Source organism: Protomyctophum parallelum (genome assembly GCF_964188405.1).
Source record: "Protomyctophum parallelum genome assembly, chromosome: 13".
Lineage (NCBI taxonomy): Eukaryota > Metazoa > Chordata > Actinopteri > Myctophiformes > Myctophidae > Protomyctophum > Protomyctophum parallelum.
Window position 1 is genome coordinate 45464263 of NC_139708.1, and position 24713 is coordinate 45488975.

At 42.4% G+C, this 24713-nt stretch overlaps 1 protein-coding gene across 1 annotated transcript; it reads left to right on the forward strand.

Annotated features, from left to right (window-relative positions):
* Nucleotides 1–1256: 1256 nt before the first annotated feature.
* On the forward strand, nt 1257–24713 carry pmm1 (phosphomannomutase 1). Its single transcript, XM_083779719.1, has 8 exons — nt 1257–1618; nt 3628–3748; nt 8129–8205; nt 9704–9795; nt 10233–10332; nt 13524–13599; nt 19845–19960; nt 23705–24713. Exons 1-8 carry the CDS (start codon nt 1538–1540, stop codon nt 23825–23827), a joined length of 786 nt encoding a protein of 261 aa, XP_083635845.1. The 5' UTR covers nt 1257–1537; the 3' UTR covers nt 23828–24713.

A 24713-nucleotide genomic window follows, 5' to 3' on the forward strand; every position in this document is an offset into this window, starting at 1 on the left:
TAGTAGTAGTAATATTATATTAACATAGCCTACAGATCTGGTCTAGGGTAGGTACCCTCACAAAAAACATGCAGTAATCCTGGTCACTAAACTGCCTCCCCCTGGCCAGCCGGGGCGCCTGATGGAGGGGAAAGGAACTGGTTGGAATAACGTGTTCCTTCCACGCGCTACATCCAACCAGGGAAACTCCCCCCCTGTCAGGTGTAAAGGAGCAACTTGGACACTCAGGCATGAAGGAAGCATGAGTTCAAGTCCGTTGCTCTCCCCTTGTCCCCCATATATGGGGACTAGGTTGGCGGAGGGTGTGTAGAGCCCAGGATCACATTAGATGATTGACACAGCGGTGAAAAATGGGTCACAAAATCGTGGGATAAAAAAATATATGTATAAAAAAACATAGCCTACAGAACATTGCACTCAGAAAATCCTGAGTAGCCTAAATGCATGCACGAAAGGTCATTGATCGGTTGGTGCAACATTAGGGAATACAAATGATGCATGTTGGGGGGTGCATGTATCTGAGTGGTAACAGTACGGTAACGTGTGATTAGCCTAAAGATATTTAAAAGACTATCAAATTATTCTACAGTGTTAAATACATAGTTCACACATAGCCCAAACATTTAGACTCTCGTTGAGGTTTTTTTTCGATTCTCTAAATGTTGGGGCTATAGTTCACACATAGCAGTATCTCTCTTCTTTTTTTCTTTTCTTCTTTGTATAGGCTATAATATTATATTATATAACCTATACTATAACCCTAACCCATATCATTTTTTGTGTGTATTGATTGATTGATTGATTGATTGAAATAATACAGTTTGCAGAATTACAGTACATTTCAAGCACAAACTCAATACGAAGACTGTTAACTGTGAGTGGACGACCCAATTAAGCATTACACTTGTTTACAACAGGGTCCACCATGTTCAATTAATCAAAACATTTAGAGACTGCTGTGTAGGCCTACCCATTATCACCTGACCACGATCTGGTTTCCGCTCACAAAGACAAATGGCATGCATGCAGAATCATGGCAGATAAGGTCGCATTGAGTAATAGGCCCGCTGACTGTCTGTCTGTAGCTAAAGAACAAGATCTGTTCTGTTCTCTCTGTTGAATCATGGCTCCAATGTTTACGACGTGTGCCAAGTCTACGCCCACTTCGGAACGTCACTGCATGTGTCAGAGATAGGCTGTACGTGCAATATCCTCCAGCGCTGCTTGCTTGCAAAAGAAAAACACAGCCTCATGCTGCGAAGTGTGAATGGGTTGAGCCTTATATTATTCCAACCGAATTAAAAGACGGGTATATCGAGAATTGAAAACGAAACAAAACCGGCAGGCTGCACGTCTATTTAGTTCACTATACCTCATGGTTGAATCTTGAACTTGTAGCATATTGTTTTACTACTATTTTTTATCTTCTTTTTTTGTTTATTTATATTAAGCCTATAGGCCTGCTCTTAATCAAACTATTAGAGCGGTCGTATTGTTATTTATTTTATTTATTTTTTGTAATGAGAAAAGTATAGAAATGGAATCAAACGGCTTTTCAACAGACAGAAACATCCTCTGCCTGTTTGACGTGGATGGAACTCTCACACCTCCAAGAGAGGTAAGACATCAACCTGTTAATCACTTTGATTCATAACCGTTTGTTTAATTCCGTTTCAATTGCAGGATTGTCAACATGTTAAGATTAGCATGCGCGATATCTTGTCTCCGGTTTAGCTGCACATGTCTACAAGAGAAGATGCAACAATATCCTTGTTGTGTAACACAACTTAGCGTCTATGCATTGGGTGACAGTCAGACAGGATTCTAAATATAAACTTGCATTCATCCGATCCGTATACCTTTCAAGGATTTGATTATGATCGATCTCGATCAATCCTATAGAATCCCTTCGAGATCCAACTAGTTTTCGAGGCAAAGGCAAACATCTTTAATTGGAACACCGTGTTCTCTTAAGGCTAAATTCAAATTGAATCAAATGATAATTTACCAACCCGTTTCATTCATACGCCTAGTGTTAAATTATGACAAAATGTCCTCTAGTCTACGGAGCTAACACGCACAAGACTGTGCGCGTATATTCTTATAATAGTGTAGCCAGCATGAGTCAAACCTGTGGTGTCAGGTGTCTTTTTCTAGCTGTTTATAAACACAACATAACAGCCGCGTGGCTTATAGAGACGACACATGGATTTGACTGTTTGACATAGTCATCATCAAACTGTAGGCCTAATTGACTATTGACTATTGATTAGCCGCCAGAACAAGTAAGTGCACATATATGTGACAGTCCACCCATAGACACAAACAAATATCATAACTCATATCATGTCTCTACCGTATCTTTCGAAAATATTTAGGATGTGTTTCTGAGCAAGCATTTGGTTGCTTCGTTTTGACACAGATTAGAAGCGCATATAGTGTTACTGACAGTCTGACACTGTACATACTGTTGAGTCTGAACCCACTGACTTATATATTACATATAATGCAGCTTCCCTTTTGTGAGCTGTGGGTATTCTTACAGACACAAAGGAAAGTATAGTTCTACTGAAACAGATTGCACTCTATTGTCTTTTTCTCATTTCTAACAAAACAATTAGGGCTGCACCAGTTAATCAAAGTGTGAACATTGATTGATTGATTGATTGATTGATTGGAGGTACAGTAAACAGTTAAGCTTAAATAACACAAAATAGTCCTGGGGACTTGTTTCCATTGTGATCCTATGTAATAACAATTATACAACAATTAGCATTTTTTATAGCGCTTTATAGTGCTCAAAGCGCTTTACAATGGTTCATTCATTCATACATTGGGAGGTGAATCTTTACAATGGTTCATCCATTCATACATTGGGAGGTGAAGGTTCATTCATTCATACACTGGGAGGTGAATCTTTACATTGGTTCATTCATTCATACATTGGGAGGTGAAGGTTCATTCATTCATACATTGGGAGGTGAAGCGGCGAACAGTCGACGCCAGCAATGTATTGTAGGGTTGTCTTGCCCAAGGACACTTCGACATGGAGGTACACAGGACTCAGGAGGAGCTGGGATTTGAACCACCGACCCACGGATCATTGGACGACCTGCTCTACCTCCTGAGCCAGAAACACAGACGACACACGAATTTGACTGTCTGTTGTTGTTTCTTTTATTATACTTTTGTTACATCACGCAACATATGCTTTTCAGCATTCATGCAGGAGCTATGGCAATACATCGTCCACCGTCCATGGAAGTATACATTTGTACGTCTCTCTAAATGTTCTGATGAATTGAAAATGGTGGACCCTGTTGTAAACAAGTGTAATGCTTTATCATATGGTGTCGTCCACAGTAACAGTTTTTGTATTCACTTGTCAATCAATCCCTGCGACATACTAGCGTCATGTCCAGGGGGTGTACTTGTACATCAAGCTGCCTCACGCTACAGAAGCAGGAGATAGGCTCCTGCCCTATGGGCCCTATGGGCAAGGTTACTCACTACTTACTTGTCTGTCAATCAATCAATCAATCAATCAATCAAGTGCTAGCTGGGTATTGAACTTTGGACAATGTTTTGTTGCTGAGACTCTGCCTCTGTGTGTTTTCCCCTCAACAGAAGATTCACCCAGAGCTGGATGAGTTCTTCCAGAGTCTGAGGAAGAAAGTGAAGATCGGGATAGTGGGCGGCTCAGACTATTCCAAGATTGCAGAACAGCTCGGAGAGGGGGAGGATGGTGGTGAGTTACTGGAATTATTTACCCATTCTGACCTGAGATCAGATTCTAAAAATGTCTTCTCTACATCCCGACAGTTTTCTGAAAAAGCTATGTTTCTATGACAGTCGTTCTTCGATAAAAAAAAAATAGCAGACCTACAAGCTCGTAGCGCGCCACTCGGTGGCGTGCTATGAGCTTGTAGATCTGCTATTTTTCAATAGCTAAAGCATAACATGATGCCGACACCAAAAGGGGGTTATAGTAGTCTGTAGTCTGAAAACCCACCTTTTCAGACTCCATCACGGCCCTAAGCCCACCTTTTCAGACTCCATCACGGCCCTAAGCACTTACCTAGCTAGCCCATTAGATAGCACTTTATGTAGACTCAGATAGCATTTGATAACAGACTTATAGCATGGTACGTAGACAGCACTAGAATTGCATTTCATGTAGTCATAGCACTTATATGTGTATAGTATATAGTATAGTATAGTTTATATGTATTCATTATATAGATATTCCACACTGTTACGTTCTTATAGCTTACACACGTTTCATGATAACTACTTTTTATGTATGGTGATGTATTGCCATTCTTTTGTTCTTGCTTAATGTAGGTCACTCTGGATTAAAAGCGTCTGCTAAATGCCTAAATTATAAATTGTAATTAGTATTGTTATTATTAGCCTCAGATAGATTGTCTGACCCAGCTAGGTTTCTACATTTAGCTCTTATACTTCATTTTCAGGGGTATAGGAATACCGAGATCAGATTCTGAAAATGTCTGTTTGAAAATGACAGTTTTCTGAAAAAGCTATGTTTGTGTCAGTCGTTCTTCGATTTTTCAAAAATAGCAGACCTACAAGCTCGTAGCGCGCCACTCGGTGGCGCGCTATGAGCTTGTAGATCTGCTATTTTTCAATAGCTAAAGCATAACATAATGCTAACACCAAAAGGGGTTACCGCCCAAAATGGGCTAAGTAAGGTCAAAACTCAAAATGGCCACCATGTGATAAACCGCCGTGTCACTCACTTCTCCATCAGGCTTCTCTATCCTACATAAGAAACGCCTGTACAGTATGTTTCAATTACACTACAGCACATGCTGTACAACTAACTGAATTCACATGGATGAATGTATATCTGGATGTTAATCTGGGGTTCAGAGGCCAGTGTAGAGTAGAGAGTGAGTGAGACAGGGAAGCTGGGAGAGAGAAGATAACATGCAATATGAGTCATGTGCAAAAACGCAGACTCAAGTGTCCCGAGTACTTTACGTTATGCACTGATACAGCGAGCACGTACGTTCACTAAAGATAGCCACACAGAGAGAGAGAGAGTTCAAACATCAGACTTCAGCAAAGGGAAATGTCTGGAGGCTGTTGTAATTAGAACAGTCATTGACTCATTATTGTCCTTATTCTGCCCTGACGCAGCAAGACATAATCATGACTCGTCATAATTTCCCTGAATCAGCTTTCTCAACTGTATGTAATGGTAAATGGTGCATTTATATAGCGCCTTTATCCAAAGCGCTTTACATAGATTGTGCATTACATTCACCCATTCACACACACATTCATACACCGATTGTGGCGGAAGCCATGCAAGGTACCCACCAGCACATCGGGAGCAATTTGGGGTTCAGTGTCTTGCCCAAGGACACTTCAACATGTAGACAGGAGGAGGAGCCGGGATTCGAACCGCCGACCCATGGATCATTGGACGACCTGCTCTACCTCTTGAACCACAGTCGCCACACCAATGTATAGGGTCAATCTGTTCATGTCTATCTGTATTCACAAGAACACAGTTGACCTGCGTCGTCATCGCAACTGAGTAAACTGACTTCTGTTGCTCATGGACCCTATAATGTCCTGAGCTTGTTTACTCAACCTGCTTACAATAACACCACAGTACACACCATCATTCTTGACCCCTCAAAGTTACACTATAGCCATTAAAATACAGCTGAGTGGACAGTGGGTACCATATACCAGAAGCCCAGCTGTCAATATTAGACTACAACTAGTGCCACATAAAACCCATTTTGGGCGGGAACCCCTTTTGGTGTTAGCACTATGTTATGCTTTAGCTATTGAAAAATAGCAGATCTACAAGCTCATAGCGCGCCACCGAGTGGCGCGCCACGAGCTTGTAGGTCTGCTATTTTTGAAAAATCGAAGAACGACTGACATAGAAACATAGCTTTTTCAGAAAACTGTCATTTTCAAACAGACATTTTTAGAATCTGATCTCAGGTCAGAATGGGTTAAGACTCTGTGAGACACGTGATTGGCTAAAGCTGCAAAGGGATGGCAGAAAAAAATCTATCAGGAGTTCGTTTCAAAGTATGCAGATTCTGATTACCGGAGACCCAGTTTAGACGTGGATGTTGCTATATATGCACAAGCCAGGGCAATAATATGGGCAATGCCATCACAGTCAGAACTGCAGCCTCACTCCCAATCTTCCGCCGTAGTCTAAAACCCACCTCTTCAGACTCCATCATGGCCCGTAGCACTTGCCCTAGCCTAGCCCCTTAGATAGCACTTTATGTAGACTTAGATAGTATTTTAGACAGACTTATAGCTCGTTACGTAGACAGCACTAGAATTGCATATCATGTAGTCATAGCACTTTATAGTACACATGTATATTGTATAATATATAATATAGCATAGTATGTATAGTTGACATAGATACTCCACTGTTACGTTCTTAGTTTATACATGATTCATGATAACTACTTTTTATATATGTGATGCTTTTGTATTTGCTTAAATGTAAGTCGCTCTGGATCAAGAGCGTCTGCTAAATGCCTAAATTGTAATTGTAAATATAGACCCATTGACCAATTAACAGGGAGCCAACGTTAGTGTAAAGTTCATGCAGATTAAACATGCCTATATTCCGGGTAGTGTTACTGTAATCTGTGACGAAGCATTACTGTAATCTGTGACGAAGCATAATCCCATGAGACAGTTATAGAGCGTCGCAGTCCCGCCCCCTTTCATGACTACGCTAGAACCAGAAGTGAATTCCTCATTCATTTTCCTCATAGACTTTTCAAAAAGTATTTTATTTTAACCCATTCTGACCTGAGATCAGATTCATACGAGGTTTCCGCCGGACACACACTGGTCTGATCAACCCATTCTGACCTGAGATCAGATTCTAAAAAATGTCAGTCGTTCTTCGATTTTTCAAAAAATAGCAGACCTACAAGCTCGTATCGCGCCACTCGGTGGCGCGATATGAGCTTGTAGATCTGCTATTTTTCAATACCTAAAGCATAACATGATGCTGACGCCAAAATGGGTGCCCGGTCAGAATGGGTTAAGACGACTACGCCACGGACGGACAAAGCCAACTCGAGTTGTGAGTGACACATCATGACAATAAACACAATGTTTTTCGCTGACCAAATAATTTACAAGAAGAAAAAACAAAAGAAAAAGTGTTCTATCCTGTCATGTTTTTCTTCTTACAAATGATTTGACCGGCCCAAAACATTGTGTTTACTGCCATTTGTCGTCACAACTCACGGCGTAAACGTCTTTATATACCAAATACCTTTCTAAAAGTCTATGAGGAAAATGAACGGGGAATTCACTTTTGGTTTTGATTGATTGATTGAAATATATATTAACAGTTTGCAGAATTACAGTACATTTCAAGCACAAACAAACATACAAAGACTGTTAACTGTGAGTGGACGACCCAATTAAGCATTACACTTGTTTACAACAGGGTCCACCATGTTCAATTCATCAAAACATTTAGAGACGTACAAATAGACACTTCTATATAGTTAAAGAACAGAACAGAAGTTAAGGAACAGAACAGGTCCTCGCCAGGGGGCTGGACTGCGATGCTCTATAGCAGGCTAACCTCGCATCACCAGGCTTTCCACCGCCTCGGAGGAAAGCCTGGTCTCTGTTTCAAAAGTCCGTATGATCCGGGCTGGGGCCGGATGATGTGGTTACGTCATGTTGTAGTATTGTTTTGTAGTCGCCAGACAGGATGAACAGGCGGTGACAACTTCCTTTTCCCTCTCAATAAAAGCTCTCGCTTACGAGAGCTTTTATTGAGAGTGAAAAGGAAGTTGTCGCCGCCTGTTCTTCCTGTTTGTTGTAGGCAAACCATTGCCTACAACATGACGTAAGCATATCATCCGGCTCCAGCCCGGATCATATACCGAAATGAAATGGTGCCCAGGCTAATAGCAGGCCAGCATCCTGGGACGAACTGTTATCAGTATCACCTTGTGATGTCTGGTGTGGTAAAAAATAGATCAGCCTACTTTGAGAATGGAGCACTAGAAAAGATAATCAGGGACGGGTCTGTGTTACTGACTGTCTGAAATGTAACTAAATTGCCTCATGTTCTGTTTTGCAGTGAAACACAAGTTTGACTATGTATTTGCTGAGAATGGCACAGTACAATACAAAGATGGGAAACTCATCTCAAAGCATGTGAGTGTGCATACTTGTGTTTGTTTGTTGTTTGTTTTGCCAATTTACATTTCTGTGGGTGTGTGTGACCGTTTACAAATGGGTGTGACCCAGAATAAGATAAGAGGGATAATTACATATTTAGCCCTGCAGCCGCTTCTAAAAACGCCTTCTAAACCATGACCTAAGTTGTCTGACAGTGTTGTTTTCGTCGACTAAAATTAATGTAAACTACAGTAAATGAAAACTAAGCTATGATGACTAAAACTAAGACTAAATATACTGACAATTTCGTTGACAAATAAAAACTAGTCTAAAATGTTAGGAAGGGACTAGTGGACAAGAGATCAACTATAAGTCATTTTACTCTTGGTTGCATGCTGAAAATAGCTGATCTACATGCGACGCGTTGTGAGCTTGTAGATCGGCTATTTTCAGCAAGTGTAAAAACACTCATTACGACGGCATCAAGGCCCACCAAAACACATTTTCCACTTAAAACACTAAGACATTTCCAGGTGACTAAAATGTGACTAAAACTAAATGAAGCTTCAGTCTCCAAAGACTATGACTAAACTAAAATAGAAATTTGCTGCCAAAAACAACACTGTTGTCTGAAAGGCCTAAAAGAATCCATAAAAAAATAATAAAAAAAAGAACAGAGACGTTCCCGGCTTGAAAGGCATAAACGCCATGTAGGTGTTCCAGAGCTAAACGGGTTAATGAGTACACCGACATTGCCGGTTACCTTACATGACCTCATCTTTTGTCAATGAATGTCAACAAGGGAGGCATAAACTTTGGTCCGACGGAGCATTTGGTTCGACCGTAGCATTGGTCCGACTCGGGGGTTATAGGTTTAGGTGTGCTGCCCCGTGCTCGCGGTTATGGTCAGGGTGAGGGTTTGGGGTCAGGTTTAGGTGTGCTGCCCCGTGCTCGCAGTTATGGTCAGGGTGAGGGTTTGGGGTTAGGTTTAGGTGTGTTGCCCCGTGCTCGCGGTTATGGTCAGGGTTTGGGGTTAGGTTTAGGTGTGCTGCCCCATGCTCGCGGTTATGGTCAGGGTGAGGGTTCGGGGTCAGGTTTAGGTGTGCTGCCCCGTGCTCGCGGTTATGGTTAGGGTCAGGGTTTGGGGTTAGGTTTAGGTGTGCTGCCCCGTGCTCGCGGTTATGGTCAGGGTGAGGGTTCGGGGTTAGGTTTAGGTGTGCTGCCCCGGGCTGGCGGTTATGGTCAGGGTGAGGGTTCGGGGTTAGGTTTAGGTGTGCTGCCCCGTGCTCGCGGTTATGGTTAGGGTCAGGGTTTGGGGTTAGGTTTAGGTGTGCTGCCCCGTGCTCGCGGTTATGGTCAGGGTGAGGGTTTGGGGTAAGTACAGTCGATGGGACCAATGGATCGGACCTATATGCCCCGTCGGACAAAAAGGCATGCACTCTGTAAACAATAGATGTTTTAATGCTTGGATAGATGGAAGACTGTAAACTTTAACTTTTTGTTCCTGTGGTATTTATTACTTTCATCCCTGCAGGCCATTCAGAACCAGATAGGAGAGGAGCTTCTACAAGAACTCATCAACTTCTGTCTCAGCTATATGGGTCTCATCAAACTGCCTAAGAAAAGGTATAGCACTCATAAGACATGCACGTATATATATAGACTGTGTGAAGTTTATTGTCACATCACAAGTATAAAGGAGTGGGTGAAACTATTTTGTGTAAGCTTCCTATGAATGATAGATAAAGACAATATTGCAACCATACCTCCGGTGGTTGCCGATCCTCCCAAAGGGTCTTTTGGCTAAATGCTATTATACCTAGCACTATCCAAGATGGCGCTGTGCCACCTTGAAATGGGCTCTGAAGCTGCAAATCGCTGCAGGGCGCTTTGATTTAATGGTTCCAAATGACGCTGGGCATTAAGAGTGTTAACCTTACTGGGACTGACATACTGCGACCAAACCCTAATTCCAAATCTTTAAAATCCATCCCTGTTCTTTCTCCCTCTCTCTAAAAGCAGATCCCTCTCTTTAAAATCCATCCCTGTTCTTCCTCCCACAGGGGCACCTTCATCGAGTTCCGCAATGGAATGCTCAACATTTCACCCATTGGCCGGAGCTGCACACTCGAAGAGCGAATAGAATTCTCCGAAATTGACAAGGTGAGAAAGATGTGCGACGTGCATTTCATTTAACCCATTCTGACCGGGCACCCATTTTGGTGTCGGCATCATGTTATGCTTTAGCTATTTAAAAATAGCAGATCTACAAGCTCATATCGCGCCACCGAGTGGCGCGATACGAGCTTGTAGGTCTGCTATTTTTGAAAAATCGAAGAGCGACTGACATTTCTAGAATCTGATCTCAGGTCAGAATGGGTCAATCAGACCAGTGTGTGTCCGGCGGAAACCTCGTATGAATCTGATCTCAGGTCAGAATGGGTTCATTGCTGATGTTTATGAACTTCCACTTGTCACACTGAGGGAGAACGACCCCCACTTTCACAGAGGACAATTGATAATATGCACACGGCTGCCATCTTGTCAGCAAGGTGCTACCTAGGTGCAACTTCCCATAGACAGCCCATTCATCCAAACAGAACATCCTGACAGTTTTCTGAAAAAGCTATGTTTCTATGTCAGTTGTTCTTCGATTTTTCAAAAATAGCAGACCTACAAGCTCGTAGCGCGCCACCCGGAGGCGCGCTATGAGCTTGTAGATCTGCTATTTTTCAATAGCTAAATCACAACACCAAAAGGGGTCCTCGCCCAAAATGGGTTAAATAACGTAAAACTCACCAACATTGCAGCTGTACGGAAAGCTTGAATTATCCTCTTTCTATTTCCAACGTGTTTGTTTAATAAAAATCCACTGTAGACATGTTATGAGCTACTCCCTGTCAAGAAATTCCTTGCAGATGATTTTTTTTTTTCCTAAGAGCTGGAGTTTGGAAGTGCTTGTTGACTATCACTCTCCAGCCCATGCGTACCACCTGTTTAGAATTTGCACATAATGCAGGAGGCAAACAAGAGGTTGCTTTACCGATAACGAGTGCTTCAAAACTCTGACACAAATAATCATCTGCAAGGAATTTCTTGACAGGAAGTAGCTTATAACATGTCTTTTTATTTTTTTAGTTCTTTCTTTTCAAAATCTTTTTTTCCCCCGTTTTGTAACAGTATGGGTGTCACTGTCAGGTCACAGATTCATAGAAAAAATAAAAAATAAAATATCAGATTTTAGTATCAGTGACTGAGGTAAACAAACGTACTGTATGAATCACGGCAGAGATCGTGGGCAGACATAATGAAAAAGACTGTTATTGTGCAAAACATGGCCCTTCAAGACAAAAGAAAAACATTTTCTCCCCTTCAAGTCCCAATTTAGTATAGCCAATTCCCAATTCCACAGCCTCTCTACAAGTACTCCTGCTCATAACATGTCTACGGTAGATTTTTATTAAACATACACTTTGCAGATAGTAAGACGATAATGCAAGCTCTTCGTACAGTTGCGATGTTGGTGAGTTTGACGTCATTTAATACAATTAAATAGGACTTTTCTGTTTGGATGAATGGGCTGTCTATGGGAAGTCCTGTGATCACGTATGACTCTCAGTCCACAATTATAGTAGGCCTACCCTAGTAATTCGTTTTAATCTTTTCTTATTCTTCTCAATTTCAAATGTTCTCCTTTTACTGTGTTTGAAATGTATCATGTTTTTGTATGCTGTCTGCTCATTTCCTGTTATGTTGATATTGTTTGGTGTAAAGTGTCTACTGACTACGGATGTAAATTAGCATCACTGCTAAAACGTAGTATATTTACGCTACATTTATGTGTACTGTTCATTAATATGCTCTGCCACGTCCAATTAAACAAATAGAATAAATACAATTATCATTGAACAAATAACTATAGAAATAATGTAGAAAAGCATGTCTTTTTACTGATACTTACCGGAAGGAATCTACTCTCGTTAATTAAATTAAATGATCACTGAGTGATCAGTCAGTGTGTGTCTGTCTCTCTGGGTTTGGGTCTGGGTTTTTTTAAGCATGGTTGGGAAGGAGAGAAGAGGGCCAGAGAATTTGATAGGGAAAGTGTATGCACTGACTGAGTTTGAACTGGACACACAGGGACACACAGGGTCAAACAGGGACACACAGGGTCAAACAGGGACACACAGGGTCAAACAGGGACACTCACACACATGGACACACAGGGACACACAGGGACAAGTCAAAACAATGTTGTTCTTTCAAGAGAGCTTAACAGGGAGACCATTGACGTTTCACAAAGCCATGAGACAGGGAGAAGGAGAATGCTCTGATGAAGGATAATACTGGCCCTGCAGAGAAAGGTTCTTCTTTTCAATGTAGTTTCAGTTTACAGACTAACGAGTGTGTTTGCTAGTTTAAAAAATGTTTTGTTTTAATAGTAGTTAGTTTCATTGTTTTAGTATTAGTTATTTTTATTGTATTTGTCATGGCAAATCTTTAAGAAGTTCAGAATAGAATAAGAACATCTGAATATATCTGTTTTTTAGAGAATTACATTCTTAGCTTACACAGTACGATCAGGTCATTTGATATTGTCTGTGAACATACATATCACATTTATTGGATTGCGGTTATCTTAACCAACGGTGAGACTCAACACTTCAAAATTATACAAAGGGGAATTGACTGATAAAATACAGTATACTATACAGTATTAGATGAAATTGGACGTTACAATAATTAGTTTTCATTACATGTACACTACCATTGCCATAACTGTCATAACAATGCAGCCCTGTTTATGCAGTAAAGACACATTTACACTTTGCTGTGGGTTTTTTTGTGACACTTTGTGACAAGGTATAAATAAAAATAAAAATAAACGAAAGCCCGATAGGGGAATCAGTACCAGAGCAACAACTCGAGGAGACTGCGAACTAAGTGCCGCACCGGCAAACAACATTGGGCCAAAATGTCCTCTCAGTACAGGGTTGTGTAGCATGGAATGGCCTTCCTCTGCGTATAAGGGACTGTGCTACATTTCCCTCTTTTAAATACAATCTGAAAAGATGGTTGCTTGAAAAACCAAAGCTGTGACCATTCATGATTATTTTAGGTGCATTTCTTTTCTATGCCGTGTTCCCTATGTAATGTCATGTAAATGTATTCCACTGTTTGACTGTCTGTTTTGCCGTTTTGTGTTTCTTGTGAGGACTGCGGATGAGAATTAGCAACTGTGCTCTATCCGGTGTTTTTACGTCCATGTGACGTCCATTAATATGCATTGTCCTGTCCAAATAAACACATAAAGTAAATTAACATTGTTAATTGTCCGTGCCATGTCCCCACAGAGAGAGAAGATCAGAGAGAAGTTTGTTATTGCACTACAAGAGGAGTTTGCTGGGAAGGGACTGCGCTTCACAAGAGGTGAGTCTTAATTATACCCCAACGGTCAGCTGGCCAACAGACCAATGTGTGTTTCCCGGGAAATGGAAGAAAAGAAGGACATTATTCCTCCTTACTGGAGGTCTGTCTGAATTTGTAGTCAATGGACAACGCTGCTAACTCAAAGGACACAAGCATCTTCTAGCGCTTTAGTTGGACTAGAATGTGGTTCTCTCTCTCAAGGGGAAATAATGTGTTCCTAGAACTTCCTAGTGGACAGTAGGAATCACCCTAACCATTTTCTAACCTGCCATCCCTATTTTGAGCATCGTAATGTGCAAAGAATTGTAGATCTACATTAAGCTCAACATATCGTAATGTGATATGTGAGCTTTTAAATCAGCTATATATACAAAACATTTGTGAAAGTATGAAATAAGTTGTGTACTGTACCGTCTATGCTACTGGTATCTTCAGTTTATATAGTTTACTACTTCTCCAAAGTGTGTGAATGTTCTTCAGAAGTCATAACATGTCATTATAGCCTACTACGGAGTTTCAGTAAAGCATTCTGACAGGGAAAATAGATGCATTCTTAGTTCTTACCATACCGATCATTCTCACGAAATGGAACTGTTTATATAATTTTCTTGTGGTAAGGAAGATAGTTAACTATCTTTCCTCCTTTCTTTTGTTTTATTTTGTCATGCTCATGTGTGGGCCTCTGTAGAAGAACACAATAGCTCTAATTATGGGAGACTTTGGGCGATGCCAGCAATGTCTGGTTGTGACTTTCACCCATGCAGCCAAATCACGTTCTTATCCATAATCGAGATAAAAGAATGCTCTGTCGGATATTATTACATCCGTTTATATACGGAATGAGACATCCAAACACGGTGTACATCCGTTTATCTCCCCAATACTACTGTTATCGCGCTTGTTCTACAAAGACTTTGTTTGTTGTACGTTATCTGTGGCATAAGAGACTCAACTACCTCATAGTTATTGAAGTGTAAAGAGGACATGTTGTTGTGGACATTGGAACACATGTGCACACACACATACGCGCACACACACACACACACACACACGTACGTACACACACATGCATGCCCGGTACACACACAGACTCGTACACAATAACATCCTCAGTGTTCATTCACCCCCCTCCTGAGAGAGCGTGCCCTTGCGGGTCCATTTGGTTACATTTGTACATTCTCAGAGTTAAATGAACAGTAGGGATTTTACAGTGACGCGCGCGTGCTAATGCACACACACACACACACACACACACACCAGTGTTGTTTTCGTCGACTAAAACTACCTAAGACTACCTATTTCCACTGACAAAAACGAATGGAAAGTAAATGAAAACTAAGCTATGATGACTAAAACTAAGACTAAATATACTGACAATTTCGTCGACAAATAAAAACTAGACTAACATGTTAGGAAGGGACTGGTGGACAAGAGATCCAGTATAAGTCATTTTACTCTTGTTGCATGCTGAAAATAGCTGATCTACAAGCTTGTAGATCGGCTATTTTCAGCAAGTGTAAAAGCACTCATTACGACGGCATCAAGGCCCACCAAAACACATTTTAGTCGACTAAATGTAGATTTAGTCGACTAAAATCGTATGACATTTAGTCGACTAAAACTAAGACATTTCCAGGTGACTAAAATGTGACTAAAACTAAATGAAGTTTCAGTCCAAAGACTATGACTAAACTAGAATCGAAATTTGCTGCCAAAAACAACACACACACACACACACACACACACACACACACACACACACACACACACACACACACACACACCTTCCCTATACCGTGGCATAAACGCACTGTAGGAGCAGGGAGAGGAGTGAGAGGTTTTCTTCAGGTTAATATTTAATAATCACATTAACTTGGTGTTTGCTCACAGGTCCAGCGAGGTGAGAGGTTCTGTTAATGACTTGTGAGACTGTACACAGTTTACAGTTTGCAGAGTACACTACAGACAAGCTGCTGCTGTGCACAAAACAAACAAGACAGACTCGGCTGTTTCATCTCATCTCGTCTCCTCGCTAATGGCACTTTGGCTCGTAGGCAGAGCGGGAAGTATCATTAAACAGAGTACAGTTACAGTACATTATGGGCGGCCTGCAGGCATGCTATGCTATATACTAGACAGTGTCCTCTGTGTTAACCCATTCTGACCTGAGATCAGATTCTAAAACTGTCTTCTACATCCTGACAGCTTTCTGAAAAAGCTATGTTTCTATGTCAGTCCATTTTTCAAAAATAGCAGACCTACAAGCTCGTAGCGCGCCACTCGGTGGCGCGCTACGAGCTTGTAGATCTGCTATTTTTCAATAGCTAAAGCATAACGTATAATGCTAACACCAAAAGGGGTTCCCGCCCCAAAATGGGTTTTAATCCTCAGTGTTCATTTCACTCCGGTCCAAATGGTACCATTTGTACGCTCTCGGTTACAAATGGATGCGTTTGGAATTTTATGACGGTTGGTTGTGTACAGTGTGTGATACTGATTCTCAGATATAATAACTCGGACATATGCAGAGACTAGGGTGGCCACCTGCAAGACCTCAGAAAGGAGGACACTTTTGCGGGGCTCGCCCCCCCGCCCCCCCCCCCCCCCCCTCCCCCTTCACCACCATCATCTCCAGCATTATGTCCACAGAGAACATATATTTGCTAATTAAATTCACCTTTTTAAATTATAGGGTACCACAAAGGCCATTCATTTTATAATCAATTTATTTTATTTCATGTTTAGATATGTTTTATGTTTAATCTCTTTCTTGTGGGTTTTTTTATACAGTTTTATGGTCATCGGTGTGGGACATAGAATGATGCCAGCCTCCCTTTCTTTATGATGTCGAGTTCCTTGCTCCATTGCTCATTAAATGTAGTTTTTCATTTCGGCATATTTGGTTTGTTTATCTCTGCATTAACTATACTAAAGTGATTGTGAGAGCACAACAAACAAACAGACCATCCCACTGGCAGTGTTGCCAGGTTTTGGAAAAGAACCAAGCAACCATGTCTATGAAAACAAGCCCAAAAGAAGCCTGACTAGGCTTAGTAGCCTATTATATAAAACAAGCCCAAAGTCGCTTATAATTAAGCGGACATGGCAACACTCTGAACGTCTCCACTCTCTTTTTAAGACAGTTTGGCCGGCTCGCTGCGGAGGTGGAGCTGAGCAGCGCTGCGGAGATTTTAATACCCAGGCAGGCGACGTAAATGACACAAGCACTGTATATCACAAAAAACCGGACAATTATGTGTCCGGCCAGAGGTTGAGGTGGGAGGAGGACAGGTGGGTCTAAAACCGGACTGTCCGGCGTGAAACCGGGCGTCTGGCCACCCTAGCAGAGACAGAGACAGGCCGGGTCATACCAAAGACTGTAAAAATGGGACCCAGTGCCTCCCTGCTTGACACTCAGCATCAAGGGTTGGATTGGGGGTAAGTCCCTGCGACATACTAGCGTCATGTCCAGGGGCTGTGCTTGTACATCAAGCTGCCTCATGCTACAGAAACAGGAGATAGCTAGGCTCCTGGCCTATGGGCCTCATGGCTCGGCAAGGCTACTTACTATGCAGAGACACACACATGCACACTGCACAGAGAAAATCGCGAATCTAGAAAATGAATGTGTCGTTCAAATTTAGTGTGCTGAGGTGGGACGTTGAGATAAGAATTAGCTGCAGAAGAGCCAGTGCCACGGATATAAGCGTATATATTGTGTACAGGGCAAGTTTTATGTGTTTGCCTTCAATATCTGCCTTTGCAGCAATGACTGATATGGCTATAATCTCAAATTTTCATTCATTATTGTATATTCTTAATCTTAACACTGCTTTTCACACGAGTTCCTTTTTTCGTTGTTTCCCCCCATTGTTAAACCAGGGAAACTGAACTTTAACCGAACTTAACTTTTTAACTTATTGACAAGAAGAAAATGGCCTGCATCAAATTCCAAGGTTCCCCTGGCTTCAACTCATCTATTCATCCCGTCATTTGGTGGCTGTTTATAAAACATAGGGTGACCATATAAAAAAAAAAAACCCAAACCAGGATTCTTAAATCACTGTTTTTGCTACTTTTGACAATTTCTGTGACATTCATTTATTTTTACCTGGTGTTTTCGCCAGAACGGGGACAATTATTCTAGCTCTCAAGTGTCTTTGATTGATTGATTGATATTTATTAACAGTTTGCAGTATTACAGTACATTTCAAGCACAAACTCAATACAAAGACTGTTAACTGTGAGTGGACGACCCAATTAAGCATTACACTTGTTTACAACAGGGTCCACCATGTTCAATTAATCAAAACATTTAGAGACGTACAAATATATAGTTAAAGAACAGAACAGGAATTCATCATAAAGGAAGCAAAAAGGGAAAAGAAACATATACAGTGAGGGGAAAAGGGGGGGCGGTGGGGGGGGGATTCAGATTTTACGGGGCCAGTTTCGAATTGCAGCCATCCGTAGGTGCCCTTTGAGAGTGGTTTTGAAGGAGTCAAGGGATTCGCATCATGTCTTAATGACTGTTGGTAGGGCGTTCCACATTTTGGTGGCATAAGAGCAAAAATAATTTAGTCCCTTGTTTGTGCAAGAGGGTCTATACAGATGCAGCGGGGGAGGGGTCAGCAAAGGAAACAGTGGTAGTAAATCAGTAAATCAGAGGGAGGTGTGTCAGGGGGGTGTGAGAGGAACACGACAATCCCATTGGCTGGATCGTCATCAGCTGTCACGCTTGTTCAGTTGTTCAGTTTAAAGGGGGGTGGGAATGAATGAACCGATGAAGTATAGCATCTAATCTGTTCCTTTTCAAAAAAGCAAGGCAGGGGATCTGTCGGTCACATTCCATGCGTAAAAAAGGCTGAACACTTTACATCGTCAATCAATCAATCAGATTTATTGTCACTTCCACAATATACACTGGGCATACAGAGGAGCAAAATACCGTTCTCCATGGCTCGTGATGCTTCACATTTAAAAACAATACACATTAAAAAGAGGCAAAGCCTTTTAAAAAACATTAAAAAGGTAAAAGGAGCAGACAACATTGGCAGGAGAAAGTGCTGATGCATTCAAAGTGGATGTGTGTAAGGTGCTATTCATCCCTCCTTGGGGGGCAGTATGTGGCGAGTGTTCAGTGTCCTGATGGTTTGGGGAAAGAAACTGTTGGTCAGCCTGCTGGTGCTTCCTCCTATAGGCTCTTGAACCTCCTACCAGATGGCAGGAGTTCAAGGAGATGGTGGGAGGGGTGGGTCATAATACTCATGGCCTTCCTGACACAACGGTGTCAACGTTTCTTCTCATTAATGAAACCAATCAGCGTGCCAGATGCCGTTGCCTTTTTTACACGAGAACGGATTCGCTTTAGATGAGAAAAAGCGCATGAGGCGATTTCACTCCTCCTTCCGGGTAGGAACAGAGTGCATTCTGGGATGGATTGGGCCAAATCGTGAACGCGCTGTGCTGTTGACTAATCATTCACGTATGAAACAGCCGTTCACGTGTCATCATGAACGTGCACAATGATAGTCAACGGACCAGAATTGGCCCAGCGCTGCAATAACAAATTCGGCCACTATGTCCATTTTGCTGGGCCATTTCGCCCAGCTCCACAGCTGAGCTGGGTCCCAATCAATCACCAATTATCCTCGGCTGGCCCAATAATGTCAAATTATGAAATATGAAATATGAAAATAAGGTATAGACTGGCGGTCCGTTACATGCCAGCTGCCTTGTGCGTATTTAACGGGTGGTACCGAGGGATATAGCGCAGTGTGGAAGATAATTAAGGCCCCCGGGGAACCTGTCCCCCTACAATGACATGCCCACAACAATAGGGGATGCTAGGGTTGAGTCAGTGTGAGTGGGGCTGTTTCCACCACCTGGCTGTCTGCAAAGAATGTACGTCAGTTCTCACCATAATAACAATTAAAAAGCCAGAACATCAGATCACAGTCACCGCACACAGGGAATGGAAAACACTATGTTCTCCAGCTCTGTATACAAATGCAGACGTACCATGTGTGGAGTTGTAAATGTGGTCACCATAATGCTGGGAGATAAGACAACATTATGATATTTTTGATGCGTGTCTCTGTCTGTGTGTCTCCTTTATTGCCCTTTAATTTTCAATTCAAGGAAACCGTTTTCTATGTTTCTAGGCATAACTGGTCCAAGACCATTATTGGAGTAGCACAATATAAATGGCAATAATACCCATGATGTCCATCCCATTTGCTCAGGTGGCCTCATCAGCTTCGACGTGTTCCCCGAGGGCTGGGACAAGAGGCTCTGTCTGGAGGCCTTAGAGGGGGAGGGCCTGAACGCCATCTACTTCTTTGGCAACGAGACCTCATTAGTAAGTAAAGAGAATGTTTGTAATATGAAGCTAAATGTATAACCAGCTCAGTGGCCTTGTGGTTAGAGTGTCTGTCCGCCCTGAGACTGGGAGGTCGGGGGTTCGATCCCCGGCCCGGGTCATACCAAAGAAGTAAAAATGGGACCCAGTGCCTCCCTGCTTGACACTCAGCATCAAGGGTTGGTTTGGGGGTATAAGTCCCTGCGACATACTAGCGTCATGTCCAGGGGGTGTACTTGTACATCAAGCTGCCTCACCCTATGGGCCTCATGGCCTCAAGGCAAGGCTACTCTAAATGTATACATTACAATGCAATATGAAAACAATGACTATACTTGAATAGTAGATTATTAGAGGTTAGAGCAGGTTATGTTGTCACGGTTTCCAGAATGACTGAACCCAAAATGCAGAGCCTGCACAAATTTAACAAGAGCAGTTTGAAAATAACTGATTCATGAAAGCAGAAAAGAAGCTTAGCTTACAATCAAAAGTAGCAGTTGTGAAGGAGTAACTCAGGAAAGCCAAAAGGCAAAGCTTTTCAAAGTATAAAGGCAATATAACAGGAAATCCAGAATTTCTCGGTAGATCACAGGAAGACCAAAGTTGAGCAGCGGTGGCCGAACGGTTTGCGGAGCGGTTTTGATCCCGGAAGGTCGCCAGTTCGAATCCCCGGACCGGCACGTTAAAATTTAAGTGCCCTTGAGCAAGGCATTGAACCCCTACCATGAAATGTTCTATGAGCAGGGCGTGGCTGTAAACAAGCATCTCGAGCTTAGTCCACTTCCCTGGGTAAACAAAGAACTTTGCTTTGCTTTGCTTTGAGCACCGGACAATGATTTCTGAAAGTGTGTGTGTGCCATGACTCCAGTATTTATAGGGAGCAGGTAGATTGGAGAATAGTTCACAGGTTTGTAATGGCCTGGGCTGATAGTGGGGCCAGCTAGCCTGGGCACCATTTAATTTAGGGTATATGATCCGGTCGGGAGCGGATGATATCGTTACGTCATGTTGTAGTATTGTTTTGTAGTCGACGGGCAGGAACAGCAGGCGGCAACTTTATTGAGGGAAAAGGAAGGTTCCTTCCTTTTTTCTCAATAAAAGCTACAGGCTACGAGAGCTTTTATTGAGAGGGAAAAGGAAGGAACCTTCCTTTTCCCTCTCAATAAAGTTGCCGCCTGTTGTTCCTGCCTGTCGACTACAAAACAATACTACAACATGACGTAACGATTATCATCCGCTCCCGACAGGATCATACAGACTTTTGAAACAGAGACCAGGCTTTCCTCCGAGGTGGTGGAAAGCCTAGGTTAGGGGCCAGGTGTGTAACTAGGACTGACAGATGCAATGGGAAGTGTGGAAGAGATACAGAAGGAGAAGAATAGACAAGCAGAGAGCCAGACCATGACATACTATCAGGGCTGGACTGGGACAAGAATTCGGCCCGGGGCATTTTCGCGTGAATTTGGCCCAGACCGACCCACCACAACCAGCGCGCAGATAGCAGAAACTCTACCGCCCGCTCCGTCGAGGCACACACAAACAAACAAGCCCTAATACCACCACTTTTACTGAACAACATAAATGATACAAACCAACAGACAACTACACAACCCTTTGTAGAGGGTTTATTTGTCACTCACTGATACAGGTACAGTGACATTATCATGATGGCAGAATGGCAGCAAGCCCGGACCTTTCCTGGTCTTTTTCTTTTTTAAATCATGGCGGCCTCCCTACGGTCGCGGCCCACCGGGAAAATGCCCGGTATGCCCGGTGGCCAGTCCAGCCCTGCATACTATATGTAAATCTATAGGCGTATAAAAGTATTGTCGCAAATTTTGTAAAAATGTGTCAAGAGAGAGAGAGAGTGAAAGGTGCAGAGCAGTGATATATAAATAGATATTGTGGTGCTGTGGACATGTCGACAAGGATAAGACGGTGACAAAACCTTTGCCAGGAGTTTAGTAACAGAGAGATAACACAGGGGTTGTGGAATGTTTTTGTCGGAAAAGATCAAAGGTGAAAGGTCATGGACTTGGGTCAGAGGAGCTGACCCGTGGCGGAAAGAATGTTGCCGTTTGTGTGTCTGTGATTGACTTCTTTTACAAAGTAGGAGAGACAGGTTTTCACGTCCACAGCAGAAACACAATACATAAAGACATGTATAGGCATGTTTGTGCACAAGCAATACTGTCGACTAATACAGCATTAAAGGGACACAAAAAATATATGTTAATGACATTTAGAAGATCTAGAACACTTTCCTAAGGGTCTTGTGGTTTTAGATATTTTAGATTTTTAACAGTGAGCCCAGTGTCTTATGATGTCATGGGCTCACTTCCTTCCTGGACTACAATTCCCATAATGCTTTGGTGCACTGATCCTCCTTCTGGTTAGGGGGAGGGCTGTCTCAAGGCCTATTCATAGACTGGATTTTCGGTGGTGAGCTGACCACCGCGACCACCGCTGAACACCGCGAAATAACGTTGAGCGGTGGTGAGTAAAAACAGAGAGAAGGGCTGGCCGCTGGGGCGGTGGTTTGCTCTTCCCCGCGGCTCAGTGACGTCATGTTGTAGTTCGGTGGTCACCTCACCACCGGAAATCCAGACTATGTATGAGCCTTTACTGAGACAACATGTAGTCCAAGGACTATTTAAAGAGGACGGGAAGCGAAGACCGTACGCTGGACATGCGCAGTTGAGACCAGGACGTTGTACATGACAAATCATAGATATGGCCCAGGAGAGATGCTTGTACATATATCATGTCACATCATTGCATTTTACCTTTTTATATTAACGTTTTAACAGCAAGTGGATAAGTAAGTCCCAGCATGGATCATCACACAGACAGTAATGTTGGTCAGACGTGACATTATGTAAGAAGCATCTCTCCTTTCAGTGGCATCACGCCACCTGCTGGGCCATTTGTGCCATATCTATGATTTGTCATGTACAACTTCCTGGTCTGAAAAAGGACTATCTAAAGAGGACGAGACGCGAAGACCGTAAGGGTGCCGCCATGTTGCTCACATGGAAGGAAAGAAACATGCGCAGTTGAGACCAAGGAAGCTGAACGAGGAAGTGTTGGCTGCATGTAGCCCATTGCGCATGTTTCTTTCCTTTCATGGAGCACCATGGAGCAACATGGCGGCGCCCTTACGGCTTACGGTCTTCGCGTCCCGTCCTCTCTTTAGACAGTCCTTGGTCTCAACTGCGCATGTTTCTTTCCTTCCAGGGAGCAACATGGAGTCCACCGTACGGTCTTCACTTCCCGTACGTTCCTCTTTAAAATAGTCCTTGATGTAGTCCAGGAAGTAAGTGAGCCCAGTGTCCATGACATCATACTGTAGACACTGGGCTCACTGCTAAAATCTAAAATATCTTAAACCACATATTACACACATAAAGACCCCCAGGAATGTGTTCTAAATCTTCTAAACGTCATTAACATTTATTTATTTTTGCAAAAAAGGGTCCCTTTAAGTCCTACATGATTATTCTATAGGGGGTATGCGCATGCTTACATCGAGTGGCAAAGCAACAGGCAAAGTGAGTTTAACATTGTTTAATGTTGTTTAATGCAATCAGATAGGACTTTTCTGTTTGGATGTATGGGGCTGTCAAGGCCAGAAAGTAGTTTTTTGCCACTCCTGCATTCCTGCATAACTTCCGGGTTTGATGATGATGATGCCACGCGCATATACCCTCTATTGTCTTACTTACTTCATTTCTTCTCCTATAGGGTGGAAATGATTACGAAATCTTCAACGACCCGCGGACGATCGGCTTCACGGTCTACTGCCCAGAAGACACGGCGAGGCTTTGTCGAGAGCTCTTCTTCGACGCTCCGCCCAACGAGTCTTGATCGAACCGAGGCTCTTTTCCTACTACAAGAACTATTAGTGAACCGTGTTCTGGATCTGGTACCATAAACTCCGCTGTGGCTGACTTGGGTTTCAGACAAGGTTCTCACAACCTTACTTGGGCCGTACGGGCTCAGGAGGAGGTGCTAGTTCTGGGGAAGGCAGAACCGAGAATAACAAAAATATCTAAAATATACAAGTGCACAGCTTGTAGATTGGCTATTTTTGCTTTTTTTATAATTTGTTTTCTATTTGTATGATGTACCTCGCCCCATCAGGTGTGGTTCTGGTTATAATGGAAGCAGAATTTCATGGGTTCTGGAAGGTTTCAGTCCAAAAGAGCCATTATGTACTTTATGTACAACACAGCACCTTGAGAGGTGCTGAGGCAGGGAGGTTCATCTTTGGAACTGTTCAAAATAAATAATGAATAATAATACTACTGATTTTTAGTAAGCTAAATTTACACATTGTTAATGTGATCATTTCTTTTAAAGCACCATGCTCTTGCAGTGTCTTAGTAAGTCCCCCCCCCTGGAGCAGAATCTCAGAGGGATCACCTCACTAATTCCTTTTGACTGGTCTACCAGACTGGTCTACCAGGGAGTCTGTATGTTAGGACGTGAATGGACGGCGAAGCCAGTGAGTATTGACAAGAGCATTTCTTTTAAACTGAATGCTAAACTCCATGTACGTTTGTGTATGTTTTCATTTTTGGAGATTTTAATACTGTAAAGAGCTATAGTATTGCTATACAATAATGTCATGATATCTGCTTGTTTTTTTGTTTTTTTTAATGTTGGCTTAGTTTTTGTTTTTGTTTTAATGGGAACTTATGTACATGCCATGAAGGTAGCACTAGTGTTGTTAAACCCATTTTGGGTGGGA